Here is an 18,321-nt window from a genome sequence, read left to right as displayed (position 1 = left end):
TTATGCAAATGAGGCGTGCAAAAGTCCAAGTGGGTGTGTTTAAAAGTAAAAGTCCAAGTGGGCGTGTATTAGGTGCGTACATCGGGGCGTTTTTAATACTTTTACTAGCTGGGCGCTCTGATGAGAAGTATCATCCACTTTTCTTCAGAACGCCCAGCTTCTGGCAGTGCAGACACAGCGTGTTCTCGAGAGATCACGCTGTGACGTCACTCACAGGTCCTGCATCGTGTCATTCCAGCGTGGACACCGGCACCAGAGGCTTCAGTTGATTCTGCAGCAGCATCGGCGTTAGCAGGTAAGTCGATGTAGCTACTTACCTGCAAACGCTGATGCTGCTGCAGAATCAACTGTAGCCTCTGGTGCCGGTGTCCTCGCTCGTCTGACACGATGCAGGACCTGTGAGTGACGTCACAGATCTGCACTGCCAGAAGCTGGGTGTTCTGAAGAAGAGTGGATGATACTTCTCATCAGAGCGCCCAGCTAGTAAAAGTAGTAAAAACGCCCCGATGTACGCACATAATACACACCCACTTGGACTTTAGCAAGCCTCATTTGCATAACTACAAAAATGGTCATAACTTGGCCAAAAATGCTCGTTTTTTAAAAATAAAAACGTTACTGTAATCTACATTGCAGCGCCTATCTGCTGCAATAGCAGATCGGGGTTGCAAAATCTGGTGACAGAGCCTCTTTAAAGTCTATTTTATCTGTATTTGCTATGCAGTTTTCTAGTTTAAAGTCTACTAATCCCAACATGGAATTTCTACCTCTGTGATAACTACTTTATCCACATTCCTCGAGTTCTGAGAAGACTCCACATTAACATACATATGGATGAATAGTATCCGCTGCCCTTTCTGCTAAAGCTTTAGTGGTCATTTAATGTAAAAGAAATTATAAAAGGGGACACGTTAAAAATTGATAAATGAAACAAGATACATCAGGCTTATTCATAGACTATAATAAGCCAATATTAAAACCTACCCCAATCAGCAAAGAAAACAGCCATGTTTTATACTTTATACATGGGTGTATCCTGTCTGATGATTGCATGTCTGCATGGTACTTTCTACCTTCTTGCATCCCAAGTTCTAAAGTAGCCATCCGGTCATAACTATAGTCTTCATGGTATCCCTCTTCTTTGGTCATACTCATCTAAATCACAGAAAATACAAGTCAGTTAAGAGCCAACTTTGGTGCATTAAATTCACTAACTTTATACACTGCTGTTTTCAAAATAGCTACAAAAGGAAGAATACAAACAATTCATATTATAGGCAGAGAGTGGTATGCTGGTAACAAATAATAAAGTGAAAAAAAAAGACACCGAGAGAAACAAAGACTAACTTGCATCACCCTAAAACATAAGATATGGCTTCCTTTTTTGTGACAGACTTATACATAACAGATTTACAGTCAGAGAAGTTACGCAAAGTGAATGTACGAGTTGGAACATTTTTGGTCTTATTAAAAAGTAACCCTAATATTAAAAAAATGAGATTTCTTTGAACACATTGATACGTACCTAACTTTGGAGGTTTGTAAGATTGAAGTGTGGAGTGGAGAGGCACGCAGTCTGGGTGTAGCCTCTGCTCAGAGATTCATCGTGCATCTGAATAGTCTGCTCTCCTGAGAAACAGCATCTATTCACATGTAGACAAAAGCAGAGAACTGTACTTGGGCCAGAGAACAGACACAATGCCTCTTGAATTTTAATGAAAAGAAAAAAACAAAAAACTAGAAAATGGTTGGAGGGGGTTATGAATCCACAGCCAGTGAAAAGGATATTAGTGTATTTTTTTTCTTAAAAAGGCAACGTTCTGTGCTGCTGGAAGGATAGGGCTCTGTCACCAGATTTTGCAACCCCTATCTTCTATTGCAGCAGATCGACGCTGCAATGTAGATAAGAGTAACGTTTTGGTTTTTCTAAAACGAACATTTTTGGCCAAGTTATGACCATTTTTATATTTATGTAAATGAGGCTTGCTAAAGTCCAACTGGGCGTGTTTAAAGTAAAAGTCCAACTGGGCGTGTATTATGTGCGTACATCGGGGCGTTTTTACTACTTTTACTAGCTGGGCGTTCTGACGAGAAGTATCATCCACTTCTCTTCAGAACGCCCAGCTTCTGGCAGTGCAAAGACACAGCGTGTTCTCGAGTGATCACGCTGTGACGTCACTCACTTCCTGCCCCAGGTCCTGCATCGTGTCGGACCAGCGAGGACACATCGGCACCAGAGGCTACATTTGATTCTGCAGCAGCATCGGCGTTTGCAGGTAAGTCGATGTAGCTACTTACCTGCAAACGCTGATGCTGCTGCAGAATCAACTGTAGCCTCTGGTGCCGATGTGTCCTCGCTCGCCCGACATGATGCAGGACCTGGGGCAGGAAGTGAGTGACGTCACAGCGTGATCTCTCGAGAACACGCTGTGTCTGCACTGCCAGAAGCTGGGCGTTGTGTATAGAAGCATCATCCACTTCTCTACACAACGCCCAGCTAGTAAAAGAAGTAAAAACGCCCCGATGTAACGAACACAATACACGCCCAGTTGTACTTTTACTTTAAACACGCCCAGTTGTACTTTAGAAAGCCTCATTTACATAAATATAAAAATGGTCATAACTTGGCCAAAAATGCTCGTTTAAAAAAAAACAAAACGTTACTCTTATCTCCATTGCAGCGCCGATCTGCTGCAATAGGAGATAGGGGTTGCAAAATCTGGTGACAGAGCCTCTTTAAACCTGCATGGAGGAAAACCTTGCTACTAGCATCAGCCTAATAAACATTTGTGAGAAACTGCACCTCACAACCCAATAGATTAGCTTAAGGGTATGTTCACACGTAGTCAACAAAAACGTCTGAAAATCCAGAGCTGTTTTCAAGGGAAAACAGACCCTGCTTTTCAGACGTTTTTTTACCAACTCGCATTTTTCGCGGCGTTTTCACGCCGTTTTCGCTGCGTTTTTTTACGTCCGTTTTTGGAGCTGTTTTCATTGGAGTCTATGAGAAAACAGCTCCAAAAACGTTCAAAGAAGTGTCCTGCACTTCTTTTGCCGAGGCTGTATTTTTACGCGTCGTCGTTTGACAGCTGTCAAACGACGATGCGTAAATAACAGGTCGTCTGCACAGTACGTCGGCAAACCCATTCAAATGAATGGGCAGATGTTTGCCGACGTATTGTAGCCCTATTTTCAGACGTAAAACGAGGCATAATACGCCTCGTTTACGTCTGAAATTTGGCCGTGTGAACATACCCTAAAGAGGCTCTGTCACCAGATTTTGCAACCTCTATCTGCTATTGCAGCAGATAGGCGCTGCAATGTAGATTACAGTAACGTTTTTATTTTTAAAAACGAGCATTTTTGGCCAAGTTATGACCATTTTTGTATTTATGCAAATGAGGCTTGCAAAATACAACTGGGCGTGTTGAAAAGTAAAAGTACAACTGGGCGTGTATTATGTGCATACATCGGGGCGTTTTTACTACTTTTACTAGCTGGGCGTTCTGATGAGAAGTATCATCCACTTCTCTTCAGAACACTCAGCTTCTGGCAGTGCAGACACAGCCGTGTTCTCGAGAGATCACGCTGTGACGTCACTTCCCCAGGTCCTGCATCGTGTCAGACGAGCGAGGACAGATCGGCACCAGAGGCTACAGATGATTCTGCAGCAGCATCGGCGTTTGCAGGTAAATCGATGTAGCTACTTACCTGCACACGCTGATGCTGCTGCAGAATCAACTGTAGCCTCTGGTGCCGATGTGGCCGACACGATGCAGGACTTGTGAGTGACGTCACAGATCTGCACTGCCAGAAGCTGGGCGTTCTGAAGAGAAGTGGATGATACTTCTCATCAGAACGCCCAGCTAGTAAAAGTAGTAAAAACGCCCCGATGTACGCACATAATACACGCCCACTTGGACTTTTACTTTTCAACACGCCCAGTTGTACTTTTGCAAGCCTCATTTGCATAAATACAAAAATGGCCATAACTTGGCCAAAAATGCTCGTTTTTTAAAAATAAAACCGTTACTGTAATCTACATTGCAGCGCCTATCTGCTGCAATAGCAGATAGGGGTTGCAAAATCTGGTGACAGAGACTCTTTAAGAAGTACAACCTGCTTACTGCAGCCCTTGATGTCATCATTAGTCTGAAAGTTAAAGAGGCTCCGTTACCACATTATAAGACCTACAGGACGTGATGTCTATTCAGAATCCTGACACTTCGCTAACGTTTGTGAGATTTACAGCAAGGCAAACGTAATCTCGTTTGAAATGACAGTTTACAGCGTAATCTCGCGAGATTACACTTGCATTGCTGTAAATCTCACAGAAACGTTAGCGAAGTGTCAGGATTCTGAATAAACATCACATCCTGGCTGGAGGTAACGTCTATTAACTCTCAGGACACTGCAGTAACGTTAGTGTGTGTGTATGTGGCTGCACATAGCGATATAGCTATATCATTATGTGCTGTGTAAATGACGCTGAGGGAAGTGTATGACACTGATTGGTCAGCGTCATACACTTCTCTCCACAACGCCCACTTGGCCAAAAAGTTGAACACGCCCAGTTGTCCATTAAGAAACTCATTAGCATAAAGCTAATATATGTCAGAACTCCGTCAAAAATGATCGTTTTTTTAAAATAAAAAACACTGCTGTAATCTACATTACAGCGCCGATCACATTGTGTACAAGATAGGCCACTTATAATTTGGTGACACAGCCTCTTTAAGTGTTAGCCAGACTAGCAGGGTTGGTTGAAAATGGACTGCGAAACACCCGTAGTGGTGCGGTTGGTCTACTTTATCTTTGGGACATATTATGCATCAACCTGGTTGGTATCATGATATATTCAGCTGATGTGGCCATATTGTAATAGCGGATAGCTGATCCTTGAATGATTGCACTGGCGACGGACACCAAATGTAAGGATTTCTTATAATAATAAATCTTTATATAGCGCCAACATATTCTACAGCACTTTAGAAATTGACAAAACTAATTTACAATTCAAACAAGAGGAGTGAGAACCCTGCTCGCAAGAGTTTACAATCTAGGAGGAAAGAACGGAGACACAAAATGGAAAAAGTGCAATGGTCCAGCCATCTTTTATACATATGGGGTAGTACACAAAGCTGCATGAGCCGGTCACCAGTCAGTATCTGTATATGACAGACATGAAGTGTATTAGGGTGCGAGGAGTGTGGGGGATACTGCTGAATGAGGTGGTCAAGGCCTCATGTCTAATGTAAAGGGGAGCCAAAGAAAGGAGTCAGATTAGGGAATGTGATAGGCCTGTCTAAAAAGATAAGTTTTCAGGGCATGTTTAAAGTGGGATGTTGGGAATTGATCAGATTGTCTGGGGTAGTGTACTCCAGAGAACTGGTGCAGCACGAGAAAAATCTTGGAGACGGGAGTGGGGGGGGGGGGGGAGGTTCGGATTATGGAGGATGTTAATCTAAGGTCGTTGGCAGAAAGTATAGCGCGAGTAGGGCGGTAGAGATTAGGGAGGAGATGAAAGGTGGTGAAGCACTGCCGAGAGCTTTGTGGATGAGAGTAATAAGTTTGAATTTAATAATGAAGGGTGTGGGCAACCAGTGCAGCGACTGGCACAGGGTAGACACATTGGTGTAGTGGTTTGTCAGAAATATGAGCCTGGCTGCTGAATTAAGGATAGATTGGAGAGGTGAAAGTTGAGAGTGGAAGACCAATTAGTAATGAGTTACAGTAGTTAAAGGGAATGTGTTGCCTGAAAAACATGTTTTTTTTATTTAAATTAAACATTTAGTGTGTAGGTGATTAAACATTGTTCCAATTTTTTTTATTTTTTTCACGAGTCAGGAAATATTATAAATTGGATTCAATTTTATAGTATTTACCATTTCTGGTCACTAGATGGAGCCATTCCCAAAATTGCAGCATTGCATGTGGTAAAGCAACCACATAGCTTTTCTGCTGCAAATTTTGGGAAAAGTGACTCGCTCTAGTGAGCTCACAGAATCCCCCCTCCCTTATCCTGGCAAGTGCCAGGAGAGGGAGGGGTTTCAATGTCTTCAAACCTCCTTACATTGTGTGCCGCCATTTTCAAAGCGACTACACAGTGGAAGGAGGTTGTACTGCGAGCATACCTGCGAGGAGACGCTCTGAGGAGGACCAGGACCATCGAGGCGGACCAGGACCATCGAGGCGGACCAGGACCATCGAGGCGGACCAGGACCAGCGAGGCGGACCAGGACCAGGACCAGCGAGGCGGACCAGGACCAGCGAGGCGGACCAGGACCAGCGAGGAGACACTTCGAGGACGAGGAGGACCAGCGAGGCGGACAAGGAAGGACGAGGTGTACCAGTGTGTCGGACGTGGAAGGACGAGCGAGGCGACGGAGGAGGAGCAGCGAGTCGGGCGAGGAGGACAAGGAAGGACGAGGTGTACCAGTGAGTCGGACGTGGAAGGACGAGCGAGGCGACGGAGGAGGACGAGCGAGGCGACGGAGGAGGACGAGCGAGGCGACGTAGGAGGACCACCGTGGGGGAACAGCGAGGCGGTAAGTAACGCCGAAATAGGCATCATGTGTGGCATCATATACGGGAGGCCTGTGTCGGCATATACGGGAGCCCTGTGTCGGCATATACGGGAGGCCTGTGCCATCATACGGGAGGCCTGTGGCATCATATCATGGAGGCATATGAGGGAGGCCTGTGGCATTATATACGGGAGGCCTGTGACATCATGTAGGCATATCATGGAGGCCTGTGGCATCATATAGGGGAGGTCTGTGGCATCATATCAGGGAGGCCTGTGGCATCATATACGGGAGGCCTGTGTCAGCATATCATGGAGGCCTGTGGTAGCAAAATCAGTGTGTCATCATTTCCAGTGTGGCAGCATTTCCAGTGTGGCAGCATTTCCGGTGTGGCAGCATTTCCGGTGTGGCAGCAGTTACGGTGTGGCAGCAGTTACGGTGTGGCAGCATATACTTTGTGGCTGCGTATACGTTGTGGCGGCGTATACGTTGTGGCGGCGTATACGTTGTGGCGGCGTATACGTTGTGGCGGCGTATACAATGTGGCGGCGTATACGTTGTGGCGGCGTATAGGTTGTGGCGGCGTATAGGTTGTGGCAGCGTATAGGTTGTGGCAGCGTATACGTTGTGGCATCATACCATTGGAGGCCTGTGTCATCATACCAAGGGAGGGCCGTGGCAGCATTTACAGTGTGGCAGCATTTCCAGTGTGGCAGCATTTACAGTGTGGCATCATTTACAGTGGCAGCATTTAGAGTGTGGCAGCATTTAGAGTGTGGCAGCATTTAGAGTGTGGCAGCATTTAGAGTGTGGCAGCATTTAGAGTGTGGCAGCATTTAGAGTGTGGCAGCATTTTCAGTGGCAGCATTTACAGTGTATCAGCATTTGAAGTCTGGCAGCATTAACAGTGTGGCAGCATTCACAGTGTGTCAACATTTACGGTCTGGCAGCATTCACAGTGTGTCAACATTTACGGTCTGGCAGCATTTAGAGTGTGGCAGCATTTAGAGTGTGGCAGCATTAAGAGTGTGGCAGCATTTAGAGTGTGATAGCATTTAGAGTGGCAGCATTTACAGTGTGTCAGCATTTACAGTGTGTCAACATTTACGGTCTGGCAGCATTTACAGTGTGGCAGCATTTACAGTGTGGCAGCATTTACGGTGTGGCAGCATTTACGGTGTGGCAGCAGTTACGGTGTGGCAGCAGTTACGGTGTGGCAGCAGTTACGGTGTGGCAGCGTATACGTTGTGGCTGCGTATACGTTGTGGCAGCGTATACGTTGTGGCAGCGTATACGTTGTGGCAGCGTATACGTTGTGGCAGCGTATACGTTGTGGCAGCGTATAGGTTGTGGCAGCGTATAGGTTGTGGCAGCGTATACGTTGTGGCATCATACCATTGGAGGCCTGTGTCATCATACCAAGGGAGGGCAGTGGCAGCATTTACAGTGTGGCAGCATTTCCAGTGTGGCAGCATTTACAGTGTGGCATCATTTACAGTGGCAGCATTTAGAGTGTGGCAGCATTTAGAGTGTGGCAGCATTTAGAGTGTGGCAGCATTTAGAGTGTGGCAGCATTTTCAGTGGCAGCATTTACAGTGTGGCAGCATTTACAGTGTCAGCATTTACAGTGTATCAGCATTTGAAGTCTGGCAGCATTTATAGTGTGGCAGCATTCACAGTGTGTCAACATTTACGGTCTGGCAGCATTCACAGTGTGTCAACATTTACGGTCTGGCAGCATTTACAGTGTGGCAGCATTTAGAGTGTGGCAGCATTTAGAGTGTGGCAGCATTTAGAGTGTGGCAGCATTTTCAGTGGCAGCATTTACAGTGTGGCAGCATTTACAGTGTCAGCATTTACAGTGTATCAGCATTTGAAGTCTGGCAGCATTTACAGTGTGGCAGCATTCACAGTGTGTCAACATTTACGGTCTGGCAGCATTCACAGTGTGTCAACATTTACGGTCTGGCAGCATTTACAGTGTGGCAGCATTTAGAGTGTGGCAGCATTTACAGTGTGGCAGCATTTAGAGTGTGGCAGCATTTAGAGTGTGATAGCATTTAGAGTGGAAGCATTTACAGTGTGTCAGCATTTACAGTGTGTCAACATTTACGGTCTGGCAGCATTTACAGTGTGGCAGCATTTACAGTGTGGCAGCATTTACAGTGTGGCAGCATTTACAGTGTGGCAGCATTTACTGTGTGGCAGCAGTTACGGTGTGGCAGCAGTTACGGTGTGGCAGCAGTTACGGTGTGGCAGCGTATACGTTGTGGCTGCGTATACATTGTGGCAGCGTATACGTTGTGGCAGCGTATACGTTGTGGCAGCGTATACGTTGTGGCAGCGTATAGGTTGTGGCAGCGTATACGTTGTGGCATACCATTGGAGGCCTGTGTCATCATACCAAGGGAGGGCAGTGGCAGCATTTCCAGTGTGGCAGCATTTCCAGTGTGGCTGCATTTCCAGTGTGGCAGCATTTAGAGTGTGGCAGCATTTAGAGTGTGGCATCATTTAGAGTGTGGCAGCATTTAGAGTGTGGCAGCATTTAGAGTGTGGCAGCATTTAGAGTGTGGCAGCATTTAGAGTGTGGCAGCATTTTCAGTGGCAGCATTTACAGTGTGGCAGCATTTAGTGTCAGCATTTACAGTGTATCAGCATTTGAAGTCTGGCAGCATTTACAGTGTGGCAGCATTCACAGTGTGTCAGCATTCACAGTGTGTCAACATTTACGGTCTAGCAAGATATACACTGTGGCAGCATTTAGAGTGTGGCAGCATTTAGAGTGTGGCAGCATTTAGAGTGTGGCAGCATTTAGAGTGTGATAGCATTTAGAGTGGCAGCATTTACAGTGTGGCAGCATTTACAGTGTGTCAACATTTACGGTCTGGCAGCATTTACAGTGTGGCAGCATTTACGGTGTGGCAGCATTTACGGTGTGGCAGCAGTTACGGTGTGGCAGCAGTTACGGTGTGGCAGCGTATACGTTGTGGCAGCGTATACGTTGTGGCTGCGTATACGTTGTGGCTGCGTATACGTTGTGGCAGCGTATACGTTGTGGCAGCGTATACGTTGTGGCAGCGTATAGGTTGTGGCATCATACCATTGGAGGCCTGTGTCATCATACCAAGGGAGGGCAGTGGCAGCATTTCCAGTCTGGCAGCATTTACAGTGTGGTAGCATTTACAGTGTGTCTGCATTTACAGTGTGGCAGCATTTACGGTGTGGCAGCATTTACGGTGTGGCAGCATTTCCAGTGTGGCTGCATTTCCAGTGTGGCTGCATTTCCAGTGTGGCATCATTTACAGTGGCAGCATTTAGAGTGTGGCAGCATTTAGAGTGTGGCAGCATTTAGAGTATGGCAGCATTTAGAGTGTGGCAGCATTTAGAGTGTGGCAGCATTTTCAGTGGCAGCATTTACAGTGTGGCAGCATTTACAGTGTCAGCATTTACAGTGTATCAGCATTTGAAGTCTGGCAGCATTTACAGTGTGGCAGCATTTACGGTCTGGCAAGATATACACTGTGGCAGCATTTAGAGTGTGGCAGCATTTAGAGTGTGGCAGCATTTAGAGTGTGGCAGCATTTAGAGTGTGGCAGCATTTAGAGTGTGATAGCATTTAGAGTGGCAGCATTTACAGTGTGTCAACATTTACGGTCTGGCAGCATTTACAGTGTGGCAGCATTTACAGTGTGGCAGCATTTACGGTGTGGCAGCATTTACGGTGTGGCAGCATTTACGGTGTGGCAGCATTTACGGTGTGGCAGCAGTTACGGTGTGGCAGCAGTTACGGTGTGGCAGCGTATACGTTGTGGCAGCGTATACGTTGTGGCTGCGTATACGTTGTGGCAGCGTATACGTTGTGGCAGCGTATACGTTGTGGCAGCGTATACGTTGTGGCATCATACCATTGGAGGCCTGTGTCATCATACCAAGGGAGGGCAGTGGCAGCATTTCCAGTGTGGCAGCATTTCCAGTGTGGCATCATTTAGAGTGTGGCAGCATTTAGAGTGTGGCAGCATTTAGAGTGTGGCAGCATTTAGAGTGTGGCAGCATTTAGAGTGTGGCAGCATTTTCAGTGGCAGCATTTACAGTGTGGCAGCATTTACATTGTATCAGCATTTGAAGTCTGGCAGCATTTACAGTGTGGCAGCATTCACAGTGTGTCAACATTTACGGTCTGGCAAGATATACACTGTGGCAGCATTTAGAGTGTGGCAGCATTTAGAGTGTGGCAGCATTTAGAGTGGCAGCATTTACAGTGTGTCAGCATTTACAGTGTGTCAACATTTACGGTCTGGCAGCATTTACAGTGTGGCAGCATTTACAGTGTGGCAGCATTTACAGTGTGGCAGCATTTACAGTGTGGCAGCATTTACTGTGTGGCAGCAGTTACGGTGTGGCAGCAGTTACGGTGTGGCAGCGTATACGTTGTGGCAGCGTATACGTTGTGGCATCATACCATTGGAGGCCTGTGTCATCATACCAAGGGAGGGCAGTGGCAGCATTTCCAGTGTGGCAGCATTTCCAGTGTGGCATCATTTACAGTGGCAGCATTTAGAGTGTGGCAGCATTCTCAGTGGCAGCATTTACAGTGTGGCAGCATTTACAGTGTGGCAGCTATTTGTACATCACTTTATCTAATCCCACAATGTGTGTGACTTTTTGAACAGCAGTTTACCAGGAGGAGAGGGAGCGCGCCAGTGAAAACACAACCGTGAGGAGTGTATTCGAGGAGCATAGATACTTTGAACAGGTGCGGGAGCAAGGGGACTACCCTAAACGTACAATAATTGCTAATTATGGTCTTTTATATATATTATTGTAATTTTTTTAATAGGAGGCAAAGCAACGCGATCAGATACAGACGACGACAGCAGCAACCGGAGCGGATTACCACCGTGGAGACGAACAGGCCATTCTGAGCAGCATAAGTAACGAATTATAGAAAGTAAGTAAGCCCTAACATAGGGAGTTCATATAAACATACATGACACACAAGTTCACCAGAGGAGCCAAACTATGCAGAGTGATCAGACAGGGATGTCATTCTTCCAAAGCGACCATGTTGCGCATAGTGCAACGCTTGAAGTTGATCAATCCATTGATACATTTTTTATTTTATTCTTCTTTAGGAAATATAACTTTGACATGCCGCATGATTGGCTGAAACGTTCTGTAATACAATGTGAAGGTACGGTGGTATTATGTGACAAAGCAAGGTGTTTTCACCTGCTGCTAAAGGTCCGGTCGGATGATGAGATGAGAAAAAAAAGGTGTTTTCATCTGCTGGTGAAGGTCCAGAAACATGATGTGACGAAGCAAGGTTTTTTCATCTGCTGATAACTTCTTTGTGATTGTCGTTGACATCTGTGTCTTTTCAATGTAAATCTCTTTTACTGTTTCGTCTTCCAATTTCTACTTTTATATGTTGGTCCCTATCCGTCAATGTTGACTTTTTACCTGAACTCTTTTTTTGTGACTATGTAACAAAAACTTTTTTGGTTCTGCATGTAAATTTTATATTTGTGTTTATGATGGAACACTTCTTCAGTGTTACTTTGGAAGGCAGTTATGGCTTCATCAATAAAAAACAATTGGTTTATAAATGCTATTCTCTTTAATTCACTGTCTCTATTACATAAAAAAAAAAAAGAAAAATTGGGTTGGTCACACAAAAAAGCTATCCTCAAACATTGACATGGTGAAACTGTCTGGCACTGAGATCATTGACGGTTTTACAATGATCGTCTAAAACGACACACTATTTTGTGCCTTGGTCAACCGTAAATTACCAGTGCCAAACAGTTACCTATAAACAATGTAACATGTTGAATACTCACTTCTCCACATGACAATCTACAACACACCATAGGCCACATTTGTGTGATAAACAAGGGTGACTTCGCACCCGGTGACCCAAGAACTTCCACAAATCTGATGTTATGTCTTCAAAAACACGCTGTGGATAATATAATTTTATACAAACTCACGAGTTTTAATCTTGCACTTAGAAAAGACAAACTCACACATCTAAATTGGAATTGTAAGTATGGTAGTACACAAATATACCTCATTCGGGGTATCAACTCTCTTTGTAATCCCTCGTTATTACCGTAATGATCTTTTCTCATGCCATAATATTTACAATTACTTTTTTGATAGAAATGCCGTCGTGCATTGTCTCTGGTTGTGACAGTCGGTCTAATCGAGCTACTTACTCTCAAGGAGTGACCCTGCATGTTTTTCCAGGCAACATTGACAAGATTAAAGTTTGGCTCCAACAGGCCAGACAATCGTTGGACAATCTAGATGCACTCTCACAAAGAATTTTGGATGGGAAAAAACAAGATTTATTTAGACTATGTTCAAAACACTTTGCAGAAGACTGTTATGTTTTTAAGTCGGAAAAGAAGATACGATGGCTGAAGGAAAGTGCAATTCCCACTATATTCCCTTATCAGGAAACAGAGTGTCCACCATCTAAACGGAAACGTACAGAAGAAGAACACACTTATTCTTGTGCAACACAATGCATGCAATTGCCTTTGGCTACTACATCCACCAACAGAATTACATACGCTTCGACCGGTACCTCAATGCTAAACGATCCACCAACGTCAATGTCCAAAGTCATGGAAGTGAAACATGTAAAAATTGGTGTCAAGAGAAAATTTTTTGAAAGAAATGCAGCAACAAACACCCGACAGACGACATTGGCAACGAGAGCCACCAACACACCTTTCAAAAGCAAAAGAGATGCAAGCACTCAATTACACATCTTCACACAGGATACAGGATGCCAGTTTCCAGAGGAAGAACTTTCTTTTGATAACCAAATAACAATGAAGTTGGATCATTTTTACCCATCAAAGTTCTCAACCCCCCGCTTACAAAGACAAACATCAAGCAAAGTCATATTGGAGGATCCAGAGGAAAGCTTTGTTTCTTCTACTGGCATAAATGATCCAAGAGATCTGGACTACGAACCACCAGATTCTAGTTTATCATTTGACAACGTGACAACAAATTTGTTTTCAGAACGAGCAGATGAAGACCTAGTAAAAGAGCGGAAATTTTTGGTTTTTGAATCGGCTTTAGATGTACTGGTTGCTCAGTGCGCGTGTTTCTGTGGCCACCAAATAGAAAACAGTCAAATTCCTTCAAGGTACCTATCTTTCACTACAAGGCAAATGTTCCAATGGACATGATTATTTTTGGGAAAGTCAACCAAAGTGTAATCGTATCCCGGTTGGGAATGTTCTTATTGCAGCTTCCATTTTATTTAATGGTGGGAACTATGCCAAGATGTCTGACATTTGTAAATCGATTGGGATGCAATTTATTTCACATTCCACTTACTTTCGTCACCAAAGAAAATTGTTATTTCCAGTGGTGGACATTCACTGGAAACAAGAAAAAAATGGAACTTCATAAAGAAATCAAAGAAACACCATTGTGTCTCCTTGGTGACGGACAATGTGATAGCCCTGGGCATAATGCAAAATATTGTGTGTACACATTGATGGATTACAAGAGCGACAAGATTGTTGACTTTGAAATCGTTCAGGTTACACAAACCACATCTTCTGTGGCTATGGAAAGTTTGGCCTTTCAAACCTGTCTTAACCGTGTTATTCAAGATGGGCTCAATGTGTATGTTCTTGCAACAGACAGTCATGTCTCCATACGTAAAAAAATACGTGAACAATACCCAGAGATTGGACATCAATTTGATATATGGCATTATGCTAAGTCCATTCGGAAGAAACTGAAGGCTGCAAGTAAAAAACGAAGCTGTTCCCAAATTGTTGATTGGATCACGTCAATAACCAATCATTTTTGGTACTGCTGTAGTACTGCTTGCGGTAATGTGGATGTGCTGCGGGAAAAATGGCTCTCTGTACTTCAATATATTCGTAATGTACATGAATTCCCGGGGGACATTGTCACACAATGTGATCACAGATGTTTAGACATTGATGACGATCGCAAACACAATTGGATGTCAACAACATCAGCAGCCTATCAGGAGCTTGAAAAGATTGTAAAAGATAAACAATTATTGAAAGACTTGCCCCACTTGTCATCTTTCTGTCATACAGGAAAAATCGAGGTATTCTACAGCTTTATTCTAAAATACAGACCAAAAAGAATACATTTTTCTTTAGACGGAATGGAAGCACGGACAAAACTTGCTGTTTTGGCCCATAATCATAATACAAAACGGGAACAATCTAGAGTCCACCGACAGACCACAAAGTCGGATCGGCTTGGTAGCATGAGGTATAATGTAGTTTTCTCTAAACTAAGCAAAAAATGGACTGCAAAGAAAGAGTACGTACCAATGTCTTTCTCACACCTCTTTCCTATGTTTGTAAATGTGATCAAATTGACAAAACAAGAAATTGAACATAGTTGGCAAACACGTACATTGACCCTACCACCAAACATAGCCACAGAACCACGTCCGGATAAAGCATCAACTGTTCTAGCTCACAAGTCACGTTTTTAATGTACTGAACTATGTTGTGTTTGCCCTTCTACAAAAAAGCGTACAACTATTTACCACTATTTATATTGCCTGTCACTGGAAGAATTTGTAAGCAAACTATCTGTGGATATTGGATGTTGATTCAGGGATTTAGTCTGATTGCCATATTTGGAGTCGGGAAGGAATTTCCCCCACACACAACTAATGAAGACCAAAACGTAAATAACCATGGGTTTTCGCCTTCCTCTGAATCAACACTAGCACTTTATATCCTGTATATTTTTTTTTGTTATGTACAATACTTATGCTGTGTTAATATATTATAATAAATAAACATCTAAAGTTTTGATTTTCAAATTTTTTTTATTCAAAAATATAGCATAGTAAAGTAAACAAACACATTTCAAAAATCAGCCATTTCAGAAGCATTATTGTCAGTGGCTAGCTTGAAACCAACATATACTTGATTTTCTTCTGGAAACATTGCTCTGACTTTCTGAACTGCACATGCTGGAATAGTACGCCTGTTTTTTCGTCCAAGGTAACCGTGAACCCACACGGTGAACATTCTGTATGCAACCTTCCGTAAGGACCTATACATGATAAAAAAAAAATTGTTAGGCAATCATATTTGCACACTATACAGACCACAATCTTATACTGTCACCCCTGACATGGTAAGATTATTTACAATAATACATAACGGCTCACAAACGCTGGAGCGACAGACATTCTTTAATTGGTGCGTGGAACAAGATCAAAATTTACTTCTAGTGTTACAGGGACCACATAAGATTTGTCAGACACATATTAGACACATGCATGCTGCTGAAAGCACACATAATAATATTTATTTGAGCAATAAGGTTAGGATCACAATACCATCATTGAAACTTGACTGGAACACAAACTAATTTCCTTACCTGTTATTTAGCGGTGCTTGACGTGTTGGACCAAAACATCTATAGCTTTCACATAGGGTCAGTTGTTCCTTGTCCAGACATGTGCCAATAAAAGTATGATGCTCTGTAATGCACCTCATCGGCTCATCTTCCTCCATTTTGTTTAGCACATTACGTATATCTTTGCAACAGACGCATTCCTCTTCTGTCGGCAAATTAATGCAGTTCCCACACGGACACCACGATTCCACCGGTTTCACGGACGCTGAAGGAGTTTGTCTCGCACTTTGTTCTGCCCGTTTTCTCATTGGCTGTTGTACAAGAATTAGATTTGGATCCTGATATTTTGGACACCTTGCTCGTAGTTCCTGCTCGAATATCGCTCTCTAAAAAAAAATAAAAAAATTGGCACTATAAAATACAATGTAAGTGAAGATTATCCAGATTGTGACAACAGTACAGAAAGGAACAGATGGATATTGACTTATTTATCATTGATTTTTGTAGTGGACATGTACATCTAGTAATTAAATTTTTCAATCTAAAAATGTGACACCAAACATAGGTATATTCCATAGTGTGCGCTCCACTAACGTCAATGGTGAAGGTGAGTGAAAAGACAATAAAAATATAGGAACCAATATTAGGAATGGAATGGAGGACCAAAAGTTGGCTTACAAATTTCACTTTCCTACCGGTTTGGTTTCGATTCAAACAAGTATATGGTGGTGTGCTTGGCCCCCCACAAATGCAAGAGTCAGCGTGCTATCCCACAGCACAGTGAAGCATTTCACAGACATCAACTGCACAAAGTCTTACCTCCTGGGCTCTTTTTGCTTTCTCCTCTGGGGTAAATGTTGGTGGTATTCGTTTTGCTATTGGTTGATTGTCATCAATGGATTTCAGACTTCTCTTGGGCGCCATAACTGACAATTTGAAACAAAAGTTGATACATATCTCTCCCAAGACGTCAAATAAAAAACAGTATACGCTGCCACATGCCTCCCTGCATATGCTGCCACACAACTTCCTTTGATATAATGCCACACAGCCTTACTTGGTATGATGCCACACAATATCCCTGTATAGGATGCCACACAAGCTCATTTGATAAGATGCCACACACTATCCCTGTATATGATGCCACCCAATATCCCTGTATAGGATGCCACACAAGCTCATTTGATCGGATGACAGACAATATCCCTGTAAATGTTGCCACACTAGAAATACGGCCACACTAGAAATGCGGCCACACTAGAAATGCGGCCACACTAGAAATGCGGCCACACTAGAAATGCGGCCACACTAGAAATGCAGCCACACTGTAAATGCTGCCACACTATAAATGCTGCCACAGGCCTCCGCTGGTATGATGACACAGGCCTCCGCTGGTATGATGACACAGGCCTCCGCTGGTATGATGACACAGGCCTCCGCTGGTATGATGACACAGGCCTCCGCTGGTATGATGACACAGGCCTCCGCTGGTATGATGACACAGGCCTCCGCTGGTATGATGCCACACCGTACATGCTGCCACACCGTAAATGCTGCCACACCGTAAATGCTGCCACACCGTAAATGCTGCCACACCGTAAATGCTGCCACACCGTAAATGCTGCCACACTATAAATGCTGCCACAGGCCTCCCTTGGTATGATGCCACAGGCCTCCGCTGGTATGATGCCACACCGTACATGCAGCCACACCGTACATGCAGCCACACCGTAAATGCTGCCACACCGTAAATGCTGCCACACGCCTCCGCTGGTATAATGACACAGGGCTCCGCTGGTATGATGCGACACTGTACATGCAGCCACACCGTACATGCAGCCACACCGTAAATGCTGCCACACCGTAAATGCTGCCACACCGTAAATGCAACCACACCGTAAATGCAGCCACACCGTAAATGCTGCCACACCGTAAATGCTGCCACACTGTAAATGCTGCCACACTGTAAATGCTGCCAGACTGTAAATGCTGCCAGACTGTAAATGCTGCCACTGCCCTCCCTTGGTATGATGACACAGGCCTCCAATGGTATGATGCCACAACGTATAAGCTGCCACAACGGATACGCTGCCACAACGGATACGCTGCCACAACGGAAACGCTGCCACACCGGAAACGCTGCCACACCGTAAATGCAGCCACACTATAAATGCAGCCACACTATAAATGCTGCCACAGGCCTCCCTTGGTATGATGCCACAGGCCTCCGCTGGTAAGATGACACAGGCCTCCGCTGGTATCATGCCACACCGTACATGCAGCCACACCGTACATGCAGCCACACTGTAAATGCTGCCACACTATAAATGCTGCCACAGGCCTCCGCTGGTATGATGACACAGGCCTCCGCTGGTATGATGACACAGGCCTCCGCTGGTAT

The 18,321-nt window shown here is 44.3% G+C and overlaps 1 protein-coding gene and 1 long non-coding RNA gene across 4 annotated transcripts in view; one reads left to right on the top strand and one right to left on the bottom strand.

The window, feature by feature from the left end:
• Nucleotides 1-18,321, bottom strand: part of MLC1 (modulator of VRAC current 1) — a 96,350-nt gene that overhangs the window by 60,477 nt on the left and 17,552 nt on the right. For 2 of the 3 annotated variants that reach the window (XM_075857207.1, XM_075857205.1), the window contains exon 2: nt 985-1,155. In XM_075857207.1, coding sequence (XP_075713322.1) covers nt 985-1,155 — 171 coding nt within the window. Of the gene's footprint in view, nt 1-984; nt 1,156-1,525; nt 1,644-18,321 lie in introns of all 3 variants that reach the window. The other variant, XM_075857206.1, reaches the window with a different exon arrangement.
• LOC142747951 (uncharacterized) lies at nt 5,850-12,054 on the top strand. Its single transcript, XR_012882101.1, has 4 exons — nt 5,850-6,548; nt 11,198-11,280; nt 11,365-11,475; nt 11,660-12,054. It is a non-coding gene; the product is annotated as an uncharacterized LOC142747951 (long non-coding RNA).

Source organism: Rhinoderma darwinii, chromosome 3 (genome assembly GCF_050947455.1).
Source record: "Rhinoderma darwinii isolate aRhiDar2 chromosome 3, aRhiDar2.hap1, whole genome shotgun sequence".
Classification (NCBI taxonomy): Eukaryota; Metazoa; Chordata; class Amphibia; order Anura; family Rhinodermatidae; genus Rhinoderma; species Rhinoderma darwinii.
This window is presented reverse-complemented; position numbering and strand designations above follow the sequence as displayed.